This window comes from Dermacentor albipictus, chromosome 1 (assembly GCF_038994185.2).
Source record: "Dermacentor albipictus isolate Rhodes 1998 colony chromosome 1, USDA_Dalb.pri_finalv2, whole genome shotgun sequence".
In the NCBI taxonomy this organism is placed as follows: domain Eukaryota; kingdom Metazoa; phylum Arthropoda; class Arachnida; order Ixodida; family Ixodidae; genus Dermacentor; species Dermacentor albipictus.
The window spans coordinates 190,152,948-190,174,893 of record NC_091821.1 but is presented as its reverse complement, the minus strand read 5'-3'; the positions used below and the strand labels follow the sequence as shown (position 1 = coordinate 190,174,893).

At 44.1% G+C, this 21,946-nt stretch overlaps 1 protein-coding gene and 1 long non-coding RNA gene across 2 annotated transcripts in view; one reads left to right on the top strand and one right to left on the bottom strand.

Moving 5' to 3' along the window:
* Positions 1-4,644: 4,644 nt before the first annotated feature.
* Positions 4,645-20,645, top strand: LOC135897988 (carboxypeptidase A1-like). Its single transcript, XM_070530688.1, has 11 exons — positions 4,645-4,776; positions 6,577-6,686; positions 6,856-6,934; positions 8,872-9,008; positions 9,113-9,212; positions 9,796-9,897; positions 11,299-11,514; positions 16,347-16,437; positions 16,550-16,752; positions 17,938-18,022; positions 19,005-20,645. The coding sequence occupies exons 2-11, from the start codon at positions 6,601-6,603 to the stop codon at positions 19,202-19,204; spliced, it is 1,299 nt and encodes a 432-aa protein (XP_070386789.1). The 5' UTR covers positions 4,645-4,776; positions 6,577-6,600; the 3' UTR covers positions 19,205-20,645.
* The window catches only part of LOC135898034 (uncharacterized), a 64,785-nt gene continuing 52,778 nt past the window's right edge, over positions 9,940-21,946 (bottom strand). Inside the window, exon 3 of the long non-coding RNA XR_011511026.1 lies at positions 9,940-10,721. This is a non-coding gene — a long non-coding RNA (uncharacterized lncRNA). The remainder of the gene's footprint in view (positions 10,722-21,946) is intronic.

Below are 21,946 nucleotides of genomic sequence, written 5' to 3'. Positions count from 1 at the left end.
GTTCAGCGGTCTCAATGCAACCCAGCCTTTTGCTGATACCCGAACTCTACGATGATCGCCGGTTTTTACATCATCAGATCAGGGAAAACGTCCTATCACTTGCGCGGCTGCCCACTTTACCTTACAACTTTCATTGTTGCGGCTGCGATCGCATACTGTATACTGTTGTAGTTTTTTACAAAACAATAACTTTTCTCCAGGGCTGGTCGATTAATCGAATAACCTTCAAGCTGATCAATTAGCGTTTCAGTCAAATTAGTTCTTTCTGTATCTTTTTTTTTACTAATAGGTTGAAGTAACTTAAATAATGTAAGAATGCCTTCTAAAAAGTCTGTGTGCACTTGTATTGTGATATCTTCAGATGTTAATGTAACCAGTTTTTCATCGCTAACAGGAAGATGGGCGCAATGCACGCAGCTGACATTGTGATGAAAACTGCAATCCTGACCTGCCAGGAGTGTAGACACTTGGGGGAGTTTCTAATCATAGAAATATTATGCGCGTTGCGCTCAGCATTACCTCAAGCACCTGGAAATGAAGCCACGCATGTTTAGTGCGTTTCCTTAAACGGCTGACAGGCAGAAAAACTGCCCCAGGGAAAATGTATTTTTTGTCATAATTCCATGTCATGTATTTAAACCGACACAACCGATTAGTCGCTCAATTAATCATTCAAGTGCCGGTGAATATATAGATGAAATATGCTTATCGACGCGATATTTTATAACATATCATATTGAAAGAGGATTTGCCGGGAATATGGCAAGGAACGAGAGAAATGACTAGACGTTGCCATTGTCATCACGCACAGTTCCCCTGCATATGGGCCTAGATAGGTTTTCTTACTACTTCCCAATTTTCCTACCGTCCTGTACTTTCAGATCTCTTTTCTTCTGTGCAAATCATATATTTTCACGACTCCTCATATACATATCATGGAAACAAAAACTCTCGTAGTTATTGTTTCCTACTACGGCATCCCAAGCTGTTTGACAGCTCGAAAACATCGCTTCACTGCAATAAATGTTGTTGCATGTGCGCACGCCATGGTACTTATTTTGACGGTTTTCTTGTTTGTTTCTGCCTGTTGCGAAACAGGCCGTGCAGTTCTATGCGGACACCATTGGACTTTACACCATCGCGTATTAACCGATACGAGCGGCCTCGTTTAAAATGACACTACATAGAAGCTAGGAGACGGTTTAGAATAATTTATTAATACTTCTCAACTCTACTTAAGGCATCTTACGCAGGACGGTTGGCTATAGAAGAAGAAATAAAAGAAAATATATATTTTTAAACGCGATGTCCAAGCAATGGCGCGGATTACGCCACTGTGACGTCACGAAATGAGGCCTTGTTGACTTCCACAAGAAAAGTTTAAAATTAAATTCTAGGTTTATACGTACCAAACCCCCAATCTGATTATGAGGCACGCCGTTGTGGGCATTAATTTTCGAATTAAGTTGGGCCACCTGGGGTTCTTTAACGTGCATGTAAATTTAAGTACAGTAGTGTTTTTGCATTTGGCCCACACCGAAATACGGCCGCCGCGACCACTATCGAAGCCGCGACTTCGAACTCAGCAGTACAACGTCATAACCGCAGGACTACCTCCACGGGTCACGATAAGTTATCAAAACTTGTTAGGCTGAGTCACTGCTTACTTTTCAGCGCACTGTCATCCTTTTTCTATTACTAACCATTAGAGCCACGAAAGCGCTGCCAAAATCGGTGACATCACGATGAATTGGCGCGGGAATGTCAAGGTGGGGCATACCCACCCGCATTCCGTTGATGCATCCGTTTTAAACACTTTACCAAGTCTTTGCCCACAGTAAGACTGTCATCTTTGCGATTCCAGAAGTGTAGTCCGCCAGTATAGCTTAACCTAATATTTCTACTTAGTGCCCATTTAAAGAATATAGCTGTGCAGAGCAAACGCTGGTAGCTTTGGGAGCACGAGAACACAGGCCATTGCACTTGCAAGACATTATGATTAGACTACTTTAGCTCTGCCTGCAGAAGAAACGAAAATGCGCCTGAAGTGTGTTCGGGTTAGTGTAAGGGCGGATGTGTGGGCGGGGAGCCAGAAACTGTTGCTAATTAACGAGTCATATCCTTATTTTACGTGAATTCAATAAACCGCAAGCAGTAACGTGCATGAAAAAAAAATTTGATAGATGGTGTGTACAAAAAGCGCCGTGCGCGAAATTCGCTTATGTTCGTTCGTTAATTCATTCATTCATTCATTCATTCATTTTATTTCTGCGTTCCGCACAAAAGAAATGCAGGGGGCATAGACAGAAAGATTGTCATACGACAGTTTGATGGGGTCCATGTGCCCAGGCAGATGCTAGCAGACAGTTTTAAATAAATTTGAATTTATGACATAAATGATAAAATATGATATGCATAGATTGAGTAAAAACAAAGGTAACACAATGGATTGACAGTAATCACCAACGCTAGTTCCCAAAGATTCACTGAAAATAATAAATACTGCAACGAACAATAACACAAATCGAAACACCTTGTTAAAAAATATTTAAGAAAATACAGTTTTAAGATTTATTTTCGTAATGCAAGATATATCAGTTCCTGGTGATATCGTCTTTTAATAGCATTCTTATCCGATTTTCAATACTGTTGCATCAATAGTTTTTTGCTCTACAGAGGGGGACCAACTACGTGGTCTTGCAGCGTGAACTACAACTGTATAAGCTTTCAGGTGCATTCATTAAGTTACAGAGGGACACAAATTCTGCGTTATTGAACTGTAGACTAATTTTGTATCGAATTAGCAATCTTACTCGCAACCTCATCTATATTATGTTGGGATGTCGTACCCAGACTAAAGAGCAGTAGTTAACATTGTATGAAAACAGGGAGCTATATAATAATAACATAATATAATATCTATTTCCACCCCGTGATACACGATTGTCGGGGCTCTGAGTCAAAGCTTCAGCATTGTGATGAGTAACTGCAAAGCTGAAGCTTAACGAATGTCTGCGATAAACACATGTTAAACACATGTCCGTCCGGTGACTCTCAGAAATTAAAGAAAAAAGAGATTTAAAGCCAGTAGGTACAGTCACAAGGTGTATACAGGTTGCATAATGCACATTCTGGTGAATACAATTCAGTCTTAATGCGATAAGCATCATGAATCACTAGGTGAAGATACCTATACCTATCCTTACTACAGTAGACGCAGCAAAAACAGTAGTAGTAGTAGTAGTAGTAGTAGTAGTAGTAGTAGTAGTAGTAGTAGTAGTAGTAGTAGTAGTAGTAGTAGTAGTAGTAAGTAGATAGTTGTAGTAGCAGCAGCAGCAGTAGCAGTAGTAATAGAAGAAGAAAAAGAAGAAGAAAAGAAAAGATAACGGCACCCCTCTTAATTGTCGTTCTTGCCATCTGCTTCAGCTGTCGTGTTCCCTGATTACTCGTTCTAAGATTATTGTCAAGTCGCTACACCACGCGATGTCTACGCCAACTAGTAGTTCTGTGCGTTTGTTATGCCAAACATGGATTAGGTGTTTATGAAAGTGTTAGGCTCAGTGTTGCCTCAGCTACCGATTTCTCAGTATAGGTATACTGATTCCTATTTTTATTGATTCAGTGATAACGCTTCGGAATCTGCTGATTTTTGTCGCCTTCCAGAATAAAATAGCAAAATTTACTACTTTCCCGAAATTTTCTACCTTTTTTACGACTTTCTACGAAATCAACTACTTTTCAATACGTCACTGTTAAAGCGCGATCAACTTTTACTACCCACGTGCGACGAGTTACAAGTGCATTTTCTTTCGTAGTGGCTTAAGCATAGTCTGAAACAGAATGAACACTTTAGCTTTCAGGAGCCAGCTGCCATCTGCGGCCCTTCCAAAACGATTTGAGGGTTAGAAGAATGCGTCTTTTTAATAGTTATGGTAATCGAAATTCGCCGTGCGCCGTGTAGTTTATCAAACCATGCACCGCGCCATGAATTTTGGAGGTGATTGCATTATTGGGAGGGGGAGGGGGGCAGGGTTGCTGCATCGCAGAATAATGAAAACCTCGTTGATAATGTCCCTTTTGTCAGAATAAAAGATTGAATGATTCCTACTGATTTCTCAATCAAAAATTTACTAGACATTTAGGAGTTTTATGACCTGTGGCAACACTAACACAAAAAAAACAAGAATAATTTAGAAGAACATTGACCTGTGGCAACGCTAACAGAAAAAACAAAAATGCCTTAAAAGCACTTTAATGTCCAACTTACGCCCCCACAAAAGTGTTCCTTTAAATATTTTTGCTGCTGGATTTACGCCTCAAGAATAACTAAACATACTCAGTTGCTGTAGCGATGTATACAGCAGCCTGCCACCTAGTGCTTGCAAAGGCCGCCAATCCATGCGACCTCTGTGACCCTGCCCCCTCTCCGCCCGCTGGCGTTCCCCGTAAGGTAATCAGGGCCAGGTGATGCGCGGAAAGCACTCGCGGGTGGCATACGGAAGCCGGTTGACCCAAAATGAGCCAAAGGGCGGCCCCGCCCCACTGACTCACGCCGACCGCGAGCGCCATCCGAAGTCGACAAACCACTCCGGGCTGTCTCCGCGCTGTCTTTCCACGGTCAGGGCGAAAGAACCTGTCCGCGGGCGGAATCTTGACCGTGCCGCTCACTCAGCGGGACCTCCTCGTGCACCCAGACGTCTACGTCGGTGCATCGGTCGCCCACGGCAGCAGTCGGGGGAGCAGCGTAGTTCCAGTTCATCGCCGCCCGGAAGCCAGGTACGGAAGGCACGTGTGCCCGCTCTGCAAAGAGCTTTCCGCTCGTGTTCTACGCGTCGCTGTTCTGGCTTCGCTCGTGTGCAAAAGAATTGTGGAGCCTGAGGTTACAAACGACGTGTCATGGTCCCATCAGTGAAAAAGGATGACTAATCGAGCAGCAGACGTGTGCGGCGGGCACAGAAGACGCTGCATACAGCGTACTGAGCAGCAAGGATCAGGGGAATCAAGTGGCTCGATCTTTTGTTAGCAAATTGCGTATGAAACCAACAGACAATGAAGCCTAACTTCATTGTCTGTTGGCACCATACAAGTTCTCGTGTTTTGTCTCACGCACACTGCACAATCAAACCTCTCTCTTAGATGCCCACAATTGTTCAGCTTTATTGTGACCTTAATTTATTTGGTGGTAAAACGAGGGCGTATTATTCATGGCTGTATCAAGATCACCCATTTTTCTTAGACGGCGAATAGCTTGCTCATTCTGCATTGCGAATATGTTTCATTCTGAGATAACTGCCCCAAAAAGTCTAGGGATATCCTTTAAAAATAATCTTCCTATGTGATTTCCAAAACATTTCTCCGAATTCTTGGAGATTCCTACTGGAGCAAAAAAGAAAGAAAAAAGGCAGGGATGTTAACCAGATTCCTACTGGAATTTCCAAAAGACCCATGACAAAATTATCATTGCTCAATCCACCCTAGTCGTCTCTCCACCCCCCAAAATATGTTTCATTTAGAGAGAAAGCTGAAGCAAAGCCACAGGGCGTGGATGCCTGCAGCGAGTTGCGTATCTGCGTTGACGATTGGCCGCATAGAAGCTGCATTGCCTCCACAGCCACGCTTACCCCTGCGCATAAATGTTGTTTAGTCTGCGCGACAGTGGAGCGCTTCTAGGCACAAACTGAAGGTGCGAGGTGTGTGTGAATGGTCAGCAGTTCGCATGTCTTCACGTCGCACGCTATAAAATCACCGGGCTTACTTCTGGGCTTACTTCTATACAATCAGGGCTTACTTCTGTACTCTGTTTTCAATAATTACAGCTAAAGTTGTATCTTATCTCGCAAAGGTGCAGCCTTGTGGCCATCTAAAATTTCGTCAGTGGCTCGGCCGGCCAACGTGATTCGCCTTCTGCAGCATCAGTTGTTACCCTGAGAGCAAAAACTTGTTCTGCTCTCTGCTGTCCGGGTTCGTCCCTTTGGTGCCACGTGTGTGCGTGGCACATGCACGTGGCAAACATGGAGCAGCTAAGAGGCTCACGGTGATTTCCAAATGGTAGCTGCAGGGAGAAAGGAAGACTTGTCGATGTGGAACTTCGCAGGGACCAAGCATACCATGTGTAAGTACTAGTGAGAGCCCTAAAGTGCGCGCGATGAAATCTTGAGAACCACAAACATCAAAGTTGCAGAAAACTGTCGTAGAGCGGGCGTGCAGACAGTCTTCGCGCAGGCAGCGAAGGAAAAGGCGAGTGATTGCGACACCACATTTGGCAATCCAATAGAGCAGCGTGCTAGGCTGTTTTCTTCTTAACTATACATCATAGCGTGTTTAGCGCTAAGCCTGCTGACTTGGTTGCACAAATATTTAATTTTACCTATGCCTGTGAACTCTGATGCTGTCTATTTTAGAAGAATGGCCCAATATCGTGTAAAATCCTCGACAAAAATGTAGATGAGCCCTCCTCGACACCAACGCATACATACAAAAGCTACTTTGTTTATGTAAGTTCTTTGTACCATAGAAGTGTTGTTATTGTTGCTGATATGTATTACGCATGGCTTTGAAATTGTATTTCCGGTCCAGGTTTACTTTCAGGAAGTGTGAAGGATGTACCGTGGTAGCACTTGCGGTCTGCTGTCGTGGACACTGTTTGCCATCTTCAGCGCCTGCAATGCGAGAGTCAGCTTCCAAGGGTATGCAGATGATTCCTTGCTAATTACCTCAAAGAAGTGCGCATTAGGAATACTTACAAGCTAACAGAGGTGCAATGCCTGCAGAAACAATTACTATTTGAACAAGTATCACCACAGTTTTGAGGGACAGTAATGAGACACTTTTTTGTTTTTCTTATTTCAACCACAGGCACAAGCTCGTCAGAGCCTATCTAAACTCAATGTCCTCCGTCGAGTTGCTTCGAGACCTGCAGACGAACAACACTCATGTAAGTATCCACAACGCCCACTGAAGGTCTCGGCAAAGCAACCGCAAGGAGCATATATCCACGATCGAACTCAGCATCTTTTTCTAATCCACTATTTATGAACAAATGATGCCTGCTTCTGTCACTCGCAATGGTGATTTGGAGCCATCAAGGGCCGTAACCCCGCAACAAGTTTACAGTGTCTAGCTACAGGCTATTCTTTAAGGTGTGGTCATATATATGTGGTCATATATCATTTTAGATTTTTCTAAGGCATTTGACCGTGTTCCACACCATAGGTTGGTACTTAAACTTTCACAGCTTAACATTCACCCTACTATAATTGCATGGATCACCGATTTTCTCTCATCTAGAATTCAGTTTACATCAGTTAACAATTCTAACTCATGTTATGCTGATGTTACGTCTGGAGTTCCACAAGGCAGCGTACTTGGTCCTTTACTCTTTCTAATTTATATTAATGATTTACCCAGTTGCGTTTCATCTAAAATCAGACTATTTGCAGACGATTGTGTAGTTTACCGATGTGTAACAAGTAACACCGATAGCCACTTACTACAAACTGACCTGGACGCAATAAGTGCATGGTGTTCTAATTGGTTAATGCCATTAAATGTTTCCAAAACTAAACTCATGTCTTTCACCAATAGGCCACGGATTCTAACCACCTACGCCCTTGATAACAACCCTGTGGAACTCGCAACTACTTACAAGTACCTTGGCATCAATCTTCAATCAAACTTATCATGGAATAATCATATTAACCTTACCCTTGCCTCTTCAAATCGTACTCTCGGACTTATTAAACATAACTTAAAAGAAGCCCCAATGCATGTTAAAAAACTAGCATACACAACATTAATCCGTCCTAAACTAGAATACGCGTCTGCCATCTGGGATCCCGAACAAACGTATATCATAAGTAACATCGAAGCCTTGCAGAACCGTGCTGCGCGATTTATATTTTCAGATTATTCACGTTACACCAGCGTCACCGCGTTAAAGAATAAAGCTGACTTGGACAACTTAGCACTTCGCCGTAAAATTTCTCGCCTAACACTTTTCCATAAGCTTTATCACCATCCATCACTTCACGATGATTTCTTTCAGTCACCAACAGTTATTTTTCCACGCCGTGACCATCCATACAAAGTCAAACGCATTAACTGCCAATCATCCCATTATGCATCTTCGTTCTTACCACGCACAATAACTGAATGGAACGCCTTACCATCAGTCATTGCCACGGAACCAGACTTGACTAAGTTTCAACATTTAATTCGCTCACGACTTGTCGACTAATCGTATTATTATTCTTTTTTGGGACTTTTACAGTGTTTTTCGATATTTGTTGGTGTTTTTTAGTGCAGTTGCCTTATGTTCTCCTAATATGTACTAATGTTTTCTCTGTAATAATTGTGACCTAATTATCTTGTATATTAACTATGTTTCACTGTATTATTACTTCTGTTAACCTGTCTTGTTTTTAGTGTGTGCAAACTACAACCAGTGCTTGTGATTGACCCCCCCCCCCATGTAATACCCTCGTAATGAGGGCCTTTGGGGGTATTTTGAATAAATAAATAAATAAATATGGCATGTCCAAAATGCTAAACCTCAGCGTACCGATTCGATGGATGTATGGTTTTTATACAGAATCTCATTAGCTCTATAAAATATTTTTGGTTACTGTCGAACTACCGCTGCACTCTGAAAACAATCGACTGCTTGCAACTCATTTTTCTGGAAGTAACTGATTAGCCCAAATTTCATTTTCAAAAATTTCCCATTTTTTTACAGTTCACGTCCAGCCATCCCTTGAAGCCAGTACTTTATGCCTCTGCTGGCGTTGTTATCCTACTCTTGTTGCACGTATATATCTCATGCTCTTTTACTTAGTCGTTGCCCTTTCGATTACTTCGTTCCAATATGCGCAGCTGGACTTCTGGGACGATCCTGTCTCACCCGATCAGAACGTCACCATACGCTTGCCTCCATCGGAAGCTTTTACGTTCGAAAAACGTCTCGAACTTGGCGGAATACAGTACACTGTTCTCACTGAGAATTTGCAAGAGTAAGTCTTACGGCGTTCAAGTGACTCCGCGTCGCTTATTTATTTATTTATTTATTTATTTATTTATTTATTTATTTATTTATTTATTGCCACTTCACCTTTAGGTGGATTGATCGGGAAAGAAATGATAATCAAGGAGATGGAGATATTTACCCTAGGGACGCTGATAGCTTCCGTATTGACATGTACCATACTCTAGACGAGGTAAGTGGCAATCTCTCAGCCAGCGGCAAATGGCGAAAACGTTTGCGCGCAAGTTTTTACGGCGCACCGAGGGGCCGGAGTAAAATGCGAGCCCCTCGTATGAAACATAATAGACCATTGCTCGAGTTTCCGCGCTCACCCGGGCATGGTCATATTGGCGTGATTAATTTTTTGACATGGAAGGTCTTGCTTACAGCCCATTCAGCGGCAATTTGCATGTCGGTGCTACGTCGTGGAGACGAATAATAAGGCAGCTGCTTCATTCCATCAACTCTCGTTTATTTCCGACGCAATATTACAATTACCGACAATGTGCGCTTATGTGCATGCACTGGAATAGCTTTTCTTAGTGTTTGATGTTTGTGACCCGAATTCGTGTGATGCTACCGGCTAATTTCACGCTCAGTAGGATCAGATGCTTTCGTCAATGAGATGGGCTCGTCAAACTGGTCTTGTTGCTTCTTTCCTAGGAACTGCATAAGTGATACAGCGAAAGAAACTAAAGTGAAGTAAATTCAGTATTGTCTTATAATGCCACCTGATGTATTTTGCTTGTTTCCTCGTATTAAATATTGCTACCCAGATATACGGATTCCTGGATTCATCTGTCCAAAAGTTTCCCAGCCTCGTCAGCCGTGTCACCATCGGGAAAACGGAAGATGGAGCGGCGATTCGTGGAGTCAAGGTTTGGACTCAAAAATATCTTCTGTGTCTTGGTGAAAAATAGCCCTGGGAAGCTCCAAGGAACTCCCATAGCAAATATGTTTAATTAAGTTTTAGTAAGGATTTACTCAAGGCAACTCAGCTCTTAAGTGGTACTCCCCCCAACTCCCCGTAATCTGCCACTCCAGTTGTTGCCGAGTAGAATAAAGTACGGTGGGTTTGCTCTGCCGCAGCCTTCTTGGCACGCCGCTAATCCGGCGTGACTTTCTTCGTCGTAGTTATCAGGGAGAAATATATCTCGCCAAAATCGCGACTAATTTTTACCCGAGCCTGACGCCAGACATCACGTCACTACCCGAAAATCCGACATGAGGTCAGACGACCCTCAAACTGCTCCTCAGGGCCACCGCGGACTCCGGCACACTGATCAATACTTAAAACCGTCATTAATGTATCCCTAAGTGTATTGGCGACGTCTTGAAACAAACGTGAGCATCTAGAGCGACTACCCGAACTCTGTGCAGTTTCAGCCCGCTAGCTGTTCTGGTGTTTGTTCTTGTTTGTTTGTTTGTTATTTTGTATCACCAACAAATTTTGCAACAACTCCGGCACTTCATTAACTATTAAACTTCTTTTCAGTTCTATTGTGCGATGGATTGACTGAGCAGCTATGGATGATAATGATCGAACGTTATGTACAGCATACGAAGTTGTTTGGTCGCCTTCCTTGCGGGTGGCCTTCTCAGTCCAGGGGGCCACGTGACCTGGCCGCCTGCCTTGCCCTGTTCACTAGCTGGCGGCACTGGTCATCAGGGTTGAGGCTGGTGGCCTGGGTCTCCCACTGCGCTGGTGTGGGGTTGGGGAATAGGGCGGATATTGGTACCTCGGTCACATTCCCAAACCATGCGGTACAGGGTGTTTGGCGTGTAGCAGAACCTGCAGTCGTATTCGTAAAGTGAGAGCCTGAGGGGTAAATGAGATGGTATTTCTTGCCGTCTGGGAAAGTGTTGGTTTGTAGTTATGGGTAATCTATCGCGTCGTCTTTCGAGATCTTCATGTGTGGCGGGGTATAGATCTTTCAACCCAGTCTGTGGTGTGCGAGTATGTCCGTGTGTCTGCGCGGTACAGCAGCTATGGGGGAAAAAGCAGCTATAGAACAAAGCACTAACTGAAAAGAAATGTGGTACGGGCCACACCGTCCTGCGTTATGCTCCCTCCCCCACCCTCTTTTTTAAAATAATGTCAATACAAATAATTATCGAATTAAACATTCGAGTATGTCTCTCTGCTGTTATCGCTTTACGTAAATTTTAAAGGCAAAGTTCCTACCCTACAGCTCGAGCTTCATTTAATTAAACCATCTTGATGATGCTTTGGGATTAGTGCACAGTGCCGCATGCTTAGTGTCCGATCTCCTGTACAGATCAGCTCCGGGGGCAACTCCAGCCGGCCAGCCATATGGATCGACAGTGGTATCCACGCCCGCGAATGGATCTCCACAGCCTCAGCGCTGTACATCATTGACCGCTTGCTCAAGAACTACAATGACAGCGACGACGTTACAAAATTGGTTGACACCTTCGATTGGTACATATTTCCTGTCATTAATGCGGACGGATACAAGTACACCTGGACCACTGTAAGTGCACAGGGTAGTATCTAAAAGAAGCCGAGCATTGCTTTTATCTTTCAGTGACCGACGAAGGACGAAATTGAGCTGAACGCCAAGCAGAATGAAAGGGTTTATACCACCATACCCAATCTGAAAATGTCAATAATTCGTTAGGGCCGTTACGTCGATCCCTCAGGTTCGCACTTCATATGCATCCGCATAATATTGAAGGCAAACATAAAAATGTCAGCCACAACAACGTGAACGTAACGTAATTTCATGAACGTAACGAACGTGAACATTTATGATTTATTCAGAACAGGGTGTCTATCTCTCTACTCGTGTTGATGTCGCAGTTGCCGGGGTTCTTGTTGGAGCCACTCGCGATTGGTCAGAGGAAACACAATGCCTCCCGTATTCTCATGCCCGTCGCGCAGCGGATGAATTTACGATCACATATTCTATACCGAGTGTTTCTACGAAGATTTGATGTAATATTTACATATAGCTGTTTTGAAATAAAAGAACGGTTCCTTCGGAGACATGCCGTCAGTGGAGCGATCACGGGGTGACAGGTGACACGTGGCAATAACTCAATAATTAACAACATGCGTTAATTAACTTTTTAAACATTTAGTTTCAGCGTACTCATCGTAATTGGGAAATTGAAGCAAGCTCTTCGTATGAGCCAAATCATCTTTTGGACCTGAAAAATTCGATTGCCCACGAAACAGTGGCACGACGAATGTCCACTATCAGAGCGCGCGGAAACGAAACAGGGAGGCTGCGGCGAGTACAAAGCCGCACCGATCGAGGCGACGTTCTGCTTACGTCACCCATCAGCGCGAAGTCAGCGCACTGCAGATGTGTGCTCATCGATTCGTTTTCGTGTGCTCTGATAGTCAAAATTCGTCGTGTTACTGTTTCGCAGGCAATCGCATTTTTCCAGATCCAAAAGCTGATTTGGCTTGTACGAAGAGCTTGCTTCAATTTACCAATCACGATGAGTACGCTGAAACTAAATGTTTCAAAGTTCATAAATGCATTTTTGTTAATTATGGAGTAATCGCCACATATCACCTGTCACGCCCTGGTCGCCACCACTGACGGCCTGTCTCCGAAAGAAGCGTCCGTTTGTTTCAAAAACTTACTTTGATTATTAATTACAGTCCTCGTAGAAACACTCGGTATAATGCGCGCCATTGCAGGGTGCGCTATTGTTGCTTCAGGATGCTAGAAGTATACGGTGTTTTTGCGATAATTTGTGCCAAGCCTTGAATAAATAACACGCACGCTACGCCAGTGAAACTAACTCATTCGCTGTTATCTTCGGCAAGTAATAGTATGTTTACATATGTTTAATGAACTAATTACCAAAAATTAATTGTCATCTAATATGTAAAATATTGATTTAAACAGAAAACCTTCAATGAAAAAGATCCACGGTGTACAGAGAAATATCCGATCGGTGCATTTCCATGAACACATTGTGGGATTCATTTTTACGGGCTCTAAAAGAAGACTCACGACCAGGAGTTCGTGACATGCGTTCGTCGCGCCATCTTTCGGCGGCCGCCGCGCGCCCCGTTGTAACTGCAATAGGGAAGAAAGACGGAAAAAAAAGGCATTTACTTATTTAACACGACTCGCGGTTACGACATTCAATTACCGTTTAGGGCGCACAGCCGCAGCCGAAAGATGGCCCGACATGTACGTGTCCCGAAATCCTGGGGATGCGCCTTCAAGCAAGTGTCGAATTTTATGTATTTATTTATTTGCGATACTGCCAGCCTCAGTGAGACCAAAAACGGTGGGCATTGTATTAGAAAGTTTTACAAAAAATAAACAATGTGCTTTACAAATGAACAGTGTGCTGCACGCAAACCGCACGTGTGAATTGGCAGTAAGCGACAATGGTGGTTCCAAGGCAACCATTGCATCGAAATGGTCTCGGATGCCTCGCCATGAGCCGCCGCCTCAAAGTCCTCGCTCTTTGCGTACTCTCTGAACACGAAAAACACCGACAGTTTCAACAGTCGCCATGCGACCCCTATCATTATTTTCCGTGGTCCCATCACTTAAGCAGTCAAGTTACTTTGTCAGAATTGGAAGCCGATACCATTGTCTTCCATTGACCAGCATTGGAAGAACTTATAGAGCGTTGCATAAATCCGTTTGGTACAGCCTGTAACGTGAAAGAAACAGCACACACACACACACAAAGCTGGATGAACTTGAGAACCTAGCGCCGTCTGTCTTTATTTCGTCCTGTGGGATTATTTATTTATTTATTTATTTATTTATTTATTTATTTATTTATTTATTTATTTATTTAACTGCCTCCTTCATGCTCAATCACCGTTTGTCAGCGATCATTTAATCGAAGCATGTTTGAAAGCACTAATATACAGCTGCGGGAAAGCGACAGGTCATGCACTGCTTTTTAAGATGTCGCATGCTTTCTTATAAAACTAAAAAAAATATCCGCAAAAGGCATTTTCATTTAAGCGAATCTTTCAAGTGTCATTCAATGTGTCCTCGAACCTTTGTATCGAAGATTTTTCGCCTAACTCGACACCTTAGGAATTGTATAATTGAAAATGGTTACTTAGTTGATTAGGTTCATTTGAAAAATAAGTTGCTTAATATAGAGCAGTAAACAGTAGTGCGTGGGCTGCGATCGCGTAGCGAGCACCTGATTTCTTGTTATGGCTTGGCACAATGTAGCTGGAACACTCTGTATCGTGGTTTAATCTGAATGACAGACCCTCCATACTTTACTAAATTTGCTCTAGTTGGGTGCAATGTGCTACGCGAAATGAGGAAATTGGGCGGTTGAAACAATTCAAACATTTTTATGCGAGTTTTCGTATCCTCCATATGGGTATCACGTAACCTCGGCCTGTATTAGTGCAAAAAATGCGCATCCTGTGGAATAACGGCAGCACGCAAATTTTCAAATTATTAACACCATCGAGGCATTAATACGAAACAAAATGGTGGCTGATGTACACATTTTTATTTTCCGTCCTTTGTTTCTTCTTCGTCAATACGGTTTAGATCGATTACGTTACCGATAGCGACATGGATAGGAGTACTAGCATGTGTAGCTTGGAGAAACAATACACGCGGATCGTCCAAGACATTACAATTTTAAAATGAGTGTTATTAACCTTGCGTAGAGCGCTGGGACCGTATAGAGTTCACGTAAGGAAAAGATTTCACAAGGGCTCTGACGTTTTGTTTTCTTGACAAGGCTTCACAGTGTCTTGTCGCATAGCTTCGTGTGCGCGTAAATGCTAAACGATTTGTCCAATTTTAGTTGTTAAAACGAAAGTTTCTTTGCCTCTTACTTCGACTTTCCCACTGCTGCTGCTGCTGCTGCTGTCTGGCACACAGCGCCAGGGAAATGTAAGGCGAAGTCAACTCGTTTGGAGTCTTTAGGCTTTCCAAACGCATTGCCACAATGGCCTCTCGAGCTTCCTGGGCGTCGCCACAATAACCTCTGGACCACGGTAATTATGCGTGACCCTCTGCAAAAGCATGGCAGAAGGTGCCGCGCTTACCTTTGTACTCGAGCGCTGCGATCACTAAAGGAGGTAGATCGAATTGTAGAGAGGAGGAAAAGATTGTAGACTGAGAATGCACAGAGCCAACACAGGCATGAAACGAGTCTTCCCACTCTTCACTTGTAGCAGCTTACATCTATAAGGGGTGGGGGGGGGGGGGGGGGCGACGTTATAAAGGGCGCCTCGTTTGCGGTCTCTTCCATAAAGGAAGCGCTACTGCTAGACAGTGTAACAGTTGCGGACAAACTGGATAAATGCAAATTCAATAAGCGGTACGACGCAGTAAGGCACGTGTCTGCTAATTCTGAAAGGTGTACATCGATCAAATTGTTCAGGGGACAACTGACGTAGGGCGTTCAGACACAAAGACGCATTAAAGTACCGCAGCGTCAGGACGACACTGTACGGAAGCGGCCGCACCGCAAGTCAATCCGCAACGATTGCATAGTGGTTATGGCGTTGCTCAAGGTCGCGGTTTCGTTCCCGACAAGGGCGGCCGCATTTCGACGAGGACGAAACCACCACCTCGAGCAATGCAAAAGCGCTCGTGTACTTAGATTTAGGAGCACGTTAAAGAATCCCAGGTGGTCAAAATTAATCCGGAGTTGCCCACTAAGACGTGCCTCATAATCCGATTGTGGTTTTCACTCGTAAAGCCCCATAATTCAATTAAAGTTCAACACTTCTGCCACGATGCGATGTGCCGTTTGAGGCAATGACAACGCTAACGTCGGAGGCTGTAAACAATGGCGCGCACCAACGCCTCAAGAAAACACGTCTCGCTGCGAGTTCTGAGCGCTGAAGAAACGAAACATTCGCCGTCACTATCACCACCAATTATCGTCAATCAAACAGCGCAGAAAGCATCGCTTACATCGACTTCCACAGTGCGTGGGATCCACGTGATTTATGTTTATGTTTACTTTTCAGTGTCTTCTTTACTTATTACTCAAGCATTCGAAATTTTCTACTGTATGGCGTTCATTCGTTACACCTTGAGCCTTTGGTCTTTCCGCCAGTAAACGCTACGTATCACCCAAAATCCGTAATGCTAACACTAAAAACCTTCTAGTTCTGGTACAAATCTAGAGTAAGTGTTTATGTCCAGTGCATAAAGTGCCTCCTTTTGTTTTTACGCTGCCGCAGCACGTGTTTCGTCTGCATGCAGTGAAAACATATATAACTATAATAGATATCACAGAACTACAGAATGCTCTCCTTTATTATTCCGACTTGGACAGTTTACTTACTCGAATCTGTCTCTCTTCGAATGCTCACTTTTCTGCGCAGCATCGGCTGTGGCGAAAGAACAGGGTGAGAAACGTGGGAAGCCTCTGCCGTGGAGTGGACCCGAATCGAAATTTTGACGTGCGCTTTGGCCGTAAGTATGAAACATCTAGTACGCCTTTTGGCGCAAAGTAGGGCTTGCTCAAACAGTCGCAAAATCGAGACGAAAATCTAAAATGAAAATTTTACAATCGCGCTTCACGCAGTGGCAGGTTCGAGCGCCAACCCCTGCGCGGAAAACTTCGCCGGCACGTATCCGTTTTCGGAGCCCGAGAGTCGGGCCATCAGAGACGGCATCAACAACCTCAAGGACAGGCTCAAGGCGTATATCAACCTGCACTCGTACAGCCAAATGGTCATGATACCATACGGCTACTCTAAAGGATACACCAGCGACTACAAGTCCCAGGTTTGTCGTCACACCTTCGGTTAAATATCAGTCATTATTTTATTAGAGCAGTGTGTGTAGATGCACCCTGGCTTTCCGTTTTGTATTGGCATTACCGTCCCTGCCGAGCGCTAACTGCCTTGCAACTCGTGCAACTCTTGCGTATCACCTCGCTGAATTTTTGTCACTTACGGTGATCGCGATAGCGTCAGTCCGTGCAGACGTGAAGCCATAAATCATAATGAGTCGATTTACCAAATTATTCGCCTTTTTTGTTCTAGAATACAGTATACATATAAGCACATTTTATACATCTAGCGGGAGCAGCAACAGTACAGCGAACTTTTTAATGAGAAAACTTCAGCCCAGCGTTGTGACCGTTCGGCATTAGAGCCCCAGTCACCTGTCGACCTGCGCACACTAGCTATTCCGTGCCAGCTACATGTTGATCAGCTATGGCGCGAGCAAAGCTGCCAGATGGCCGAACAGACCGCGGTAATGGAAACCTGCAGTCGTGGGCTGAATCAAACATGTATAACATACATATGCAGGTGTATAGCTATATTAACAAATGTATGCCATTCACCTGCATCGTTGCTAATTGCGCATAGGTCTCATTTCGTGAACACACTTTGCAGTCATGTGCACATAGGCCTCTCATATACGCTGTCCGTCATGCTGATCTCAGACAGAATGTTTGCCATGAGTATGCATGCAGTGCTGATGTTCAGCATTATGTCTGGAGTAGATAGTAATACTGCTATCAGACGAGCACTGTCAATCACGATTGAGCCCGACAGAGATGAAGATTAATTTTTCGAAGTCAAGAAGGCTCCTGTGCGCAAACTTGCGAAAGGGAACCACCGGGACTTAAGTTTGAAGGCTTTTTGAAAGCGTCCGTGCAACCGGGAGATAAGAAACAATTTAACGTCGTTTGCATACACGTAGCCATAAACTCGCGGAAGGCACTTCAGTAAAAAAAAAATATCCGCCAGTAAAATCTATCCGACGACCATTTCATAAGCGAAGGAGAAATGCGAGGAGCCTGGAAATTTGGAGAGCGCAGTTCCTGCACTTGAGTGCACCCGTCGCATCATAGGATGTGCCTCCGTCTTCCGGAGTAAGCGATGTCTACAGTCCACAGTCGTCGCCATAAGATTAAGCTTTTCCGGGCTGCCTTATTCTGCGTTTGTTCCTCTTTTTCAGTACGAGGCTTTGGAGAAGTTGGTGACTGCCATCAGAAAGCGGAACAGCGCCTTTTATCGCCACGGCACAGCAGGACAGACGTTGTGTATGTACTTCCCATGGCTTTATGAAAACAGTGATTGTAGTCGTACGCCACACCATACTGGGTTTGTTGGACGCAGACGCTAGTTAGTCAGTTTCTTCATTTTGTCAGTAAAGTATCGATGTAGGAATCTTGGGCGCCTTGCGCTGTTCCCTATCAGCTCTTCGTTTGTGCTATTTTCATTTTTTTTTTCGTATCACAACCAAATCACCCAACAATACGTCTTGTTAAGCTTTAATTAATTCAGTATAAAACCAACTTGGGCATGCAATGTTTTGAGTGTATTTGTTATAATATACCACGACAAACAGCATTACATGGAGTGCTCCGAAGAAATACTGGCTGGGCCACAGAAGTGACATTTTATTGGTACACATTTGGATAGCAACAAACAAATCGCACGATCTGGCGTCTCGTGCGTTATTCGATATTTTCTTAAAGCTGCTACTTTTATATCTATTGGTACTCTTGAAGTTTCAGACACACTTGATCAGAGCAAACCATCTTAGAATGCCGACCTCATAAACCATCGCAGCTGAGGGCTACGAAGGCACTTTCGCAGTTCTTTAAAAGTATAATAGACCTACACAAGCGGTTGTAGCCTGAATTGGTGTTCGTTGTTCTGCACGTGATCCTGTGCTGTGATAGTGACCGGCTTTTAGTAATGTGTCTGTGCTTTCCCTCTCTCTCTCTGTTTCTTCCTTATTTTTCTACTTCCCTGTTCTCCCGTGTAGGGCAGTAAACCAAACTTTCTGAACAGGTTAACCTCACTACTTTTCCTCTTTCCTCTCTCTCTCTCTTTAGTGTTCGCATCTATTCATGTTTGTCTATTATTTTATATTTAGTTATTAATTAGGTGGCTCAGCACTTTTAAGTGCTGAGTCACCTAAATAATAGCTGGAGTTACATTTATTTACCAAATGCAAAAAAAAAGAAAAGGGGGCAAACGTTTTTTTCTTCTTCTTCTTCTTTTCCACTGCTGCAGACATCACGTCGGGTGCGGCGCTGGACTGGGTATATGACAAGGCCAAGGTGAAGCACACGTTCGTCGTCGAGTTGCGCGACCGTGGCCTGTTCGGCTTCATCCTGCCGCGCGAGTTCATCACGCCGACGGGAGACGAGCTTTTCAGTGGTGTGAAGGCCCTCGCCTTCCACATCATCAAGGCCGAACTGAAATCCCGATGAAAGCACGCCCCCGACACTACCGCAGGTGTCGGTCTGCAGGCAGACCGCCCTACTGCCCGCGCTTTTTGCGCCTCCAGTTCTTAACTATTGCAGAAAAGTTCAAACTATGCAGAAACTGTACGATGACGCTGTCAAAAATTTAGGACGCACCTGCGCATGCGTAGTTCAGACGGCAAGTTGCGAAGGAAACCTTAAGCCTATCACATCGACGAGCAAGTTGGCCGTTCAATTAAAAGGGAGAAACAAAAAGAGAGTGAATATATGTTCTGAAAGGCAGCGAGGTCGGTCTGAACTAGCTTGCCCTGTGTTGTGGCTCTGCACTGGGGAATGGCGACGGGAAGGAAAGCAGTTGTCAGGAGAGAGAGAGGGAAGTGCGCACATATAACTCCACCAGGGCGGCATTTTTCTGAGCCCAGTCCAATGTCGACAATGTGTGGTAATAATTTTGCAGGAAGCTTGGTTATCTGCCTTACTTCGAGTGTTTTTAGGAAAGAAGTGCGGGGTGCGAAACATTCAAATCGTTGACCTATAAGAATATCGACGGTTGAGAAAAACTTCTCACATGTAATAACTGCACGACGCAGCGGCGATGGACGAGACATAGGTAGTTCGACTTTGTTGGTGATAGGCAGACAGCTATAAAATTATTCGCATACTAGGTGTCATATACTGCTTTTGTTTTGTTATGTTTAGGTTGCAGCAAATGGCAGCTGGCAGCTGCGCCTGGCAGGTATGCCTGAGATGCGGGGAAGGTGTTGGTCTGCCCATTCTGTGTGTTAGAGCTGATATTCCTGCATCCCGTGCCTTAATTTCAATGTAACGTGTACAATTACATTCGCGTGAACGTAAATTGAGCACTGTCCGTCTGGCATAATCCGGACTGCGAACAATTGTTCAACATTGCAACTTCTTGGTTTGAACCAGCAACCTAAACCGAAATGCGTCCCGCCAGAACCCGTTCTCAGAATGTCCAGAATATATCCATAAATCAAGTGTGGGACTGCATTTTTTTTAAAATTTCGATCCATAGAAAATGGTGCACTTCTATTTTTGTCGATGACATCACTATGACCTACGCAGTAAGACAACATTGGCAACATTAAGCATAGGTGCACAGTGATGTTGTTTGAACTTATTGTTTCATTTTTAAATAGATCTCGCCACAAAGAAATGTAATGCAGCAGCTGTTTGTACTATTCAGTGGCCTCCCGACCTCCTTAAGTTGACAGTCATGATTCATTTAAATTATTCAGATCTCAACTGCTCCTCATTGATCACTCATTAAAGAGAAGAATGTGCTATTCCTATATCACGTTTGAATGTCGGCATGAATTTGTAGCAGCTGTTTCAAAGGTGGATTTTCCATCCATTTTGCTTCCTATTTTGCCCGACATTTCTACACATTATAAAGATGATAAAGAATATTGAGTGTCACTTGTTCCTTTTCTGGTGTTTGCTGTTTTTGTCTTCGAACATGGTAAACACTGCCACTGTGTTAGTCCTATGTTCTATGCTTCAAGAAAACAGAAGTACATTAGAACATAACGAACCATTCATTGTAAAGAAAGCACCGCAATAAGCGGTGCTTGCAGCTGGACCAACGTCGGGAATATCGGGTCAAGCTATTCGTCTCCTGCAGTGCCATCATCAATATACATCTTGATCGTGTGAGAACGTCGCCTTTATTCAGAGCGCAGCTCTTAGGCGCTTGTTCCTGCGTGGAGCGTCGGCGTGCCTCGTCCTCCCTCGGCGTAACCGAGCGAACGAGCACAGGGAACGATGAATGAGCGAGCGTGGAGCGCAGCGGCGGATGAAAGACGGCGAGAGCGAAGAGAGCGCGATGACGAAAGCGGAGGAGGAGGGTGCAGCGGAAGCATGAGGAGGAAAGTGGAGGAAGCCTCCTTGAAGCACCACCAGCTGGCGCTCACGTACGCGCATACGTCTAGGCAAAGACAGTCTAGGTTTCAGTTTTAGCGCAGCTAAGTCCGGTGGGATGTTTTTCAACGATACAACTGATCAGGAGCTTACAATACAAGGCCATGAAATACCTAGAGTGGCCGAATACAAATGTCTCGGGGGTATGGATAAACAAAGGACAGGTGTACACGGAAAAGCACGAACAGTCTCTCGTAGCAAAAGGGCGAAGAGATGCCGGGATAATGAAACATAGGGCATTGTGGGGGTACAACAGGTATGAAGTACTGAGAAGTATTTGGAAAGGAATACTGGTGCCGGGGCTTACTTTCGGGAATGCGGTCTTGTGCTTAATTAAATACCTATAGAAAGAGCATTGACTCACAATGGCGGAAGAGAACTAGAAAGCTAACCATGTATGCCAGACACGAGGATGGAGAAAGACAGAGCATTAAACGACAGGTTAAAAACGCGGAAGGTTAAAATTGGATAAATTCAATGGAAAAGAAGCATAGTGTTGAACTGTATCGATACTGGAAACAGCAGATCAGGAAGGAAACGTTTTATGATAACTCAAGAGGCAGTGTCCTACTCTTTGAAGCTAGGTCAGGATGTCTTATAACGCGCAGCTATAAAAAGAAATTTAACGAAGAAGACACATGTACTGTGTGTGGTAAATCTGTAGAAACAATAGAACACCTCATACTAAAATGCGATGGTATCCATCCCGATGTCGATGCGGGCACAGTCACGCTTCCTGAGGCCCTAGGGTTTAGAGATAACAATAGTCATGTAAATAAACATGGGGTGGAAATTAGCAAAACGCGA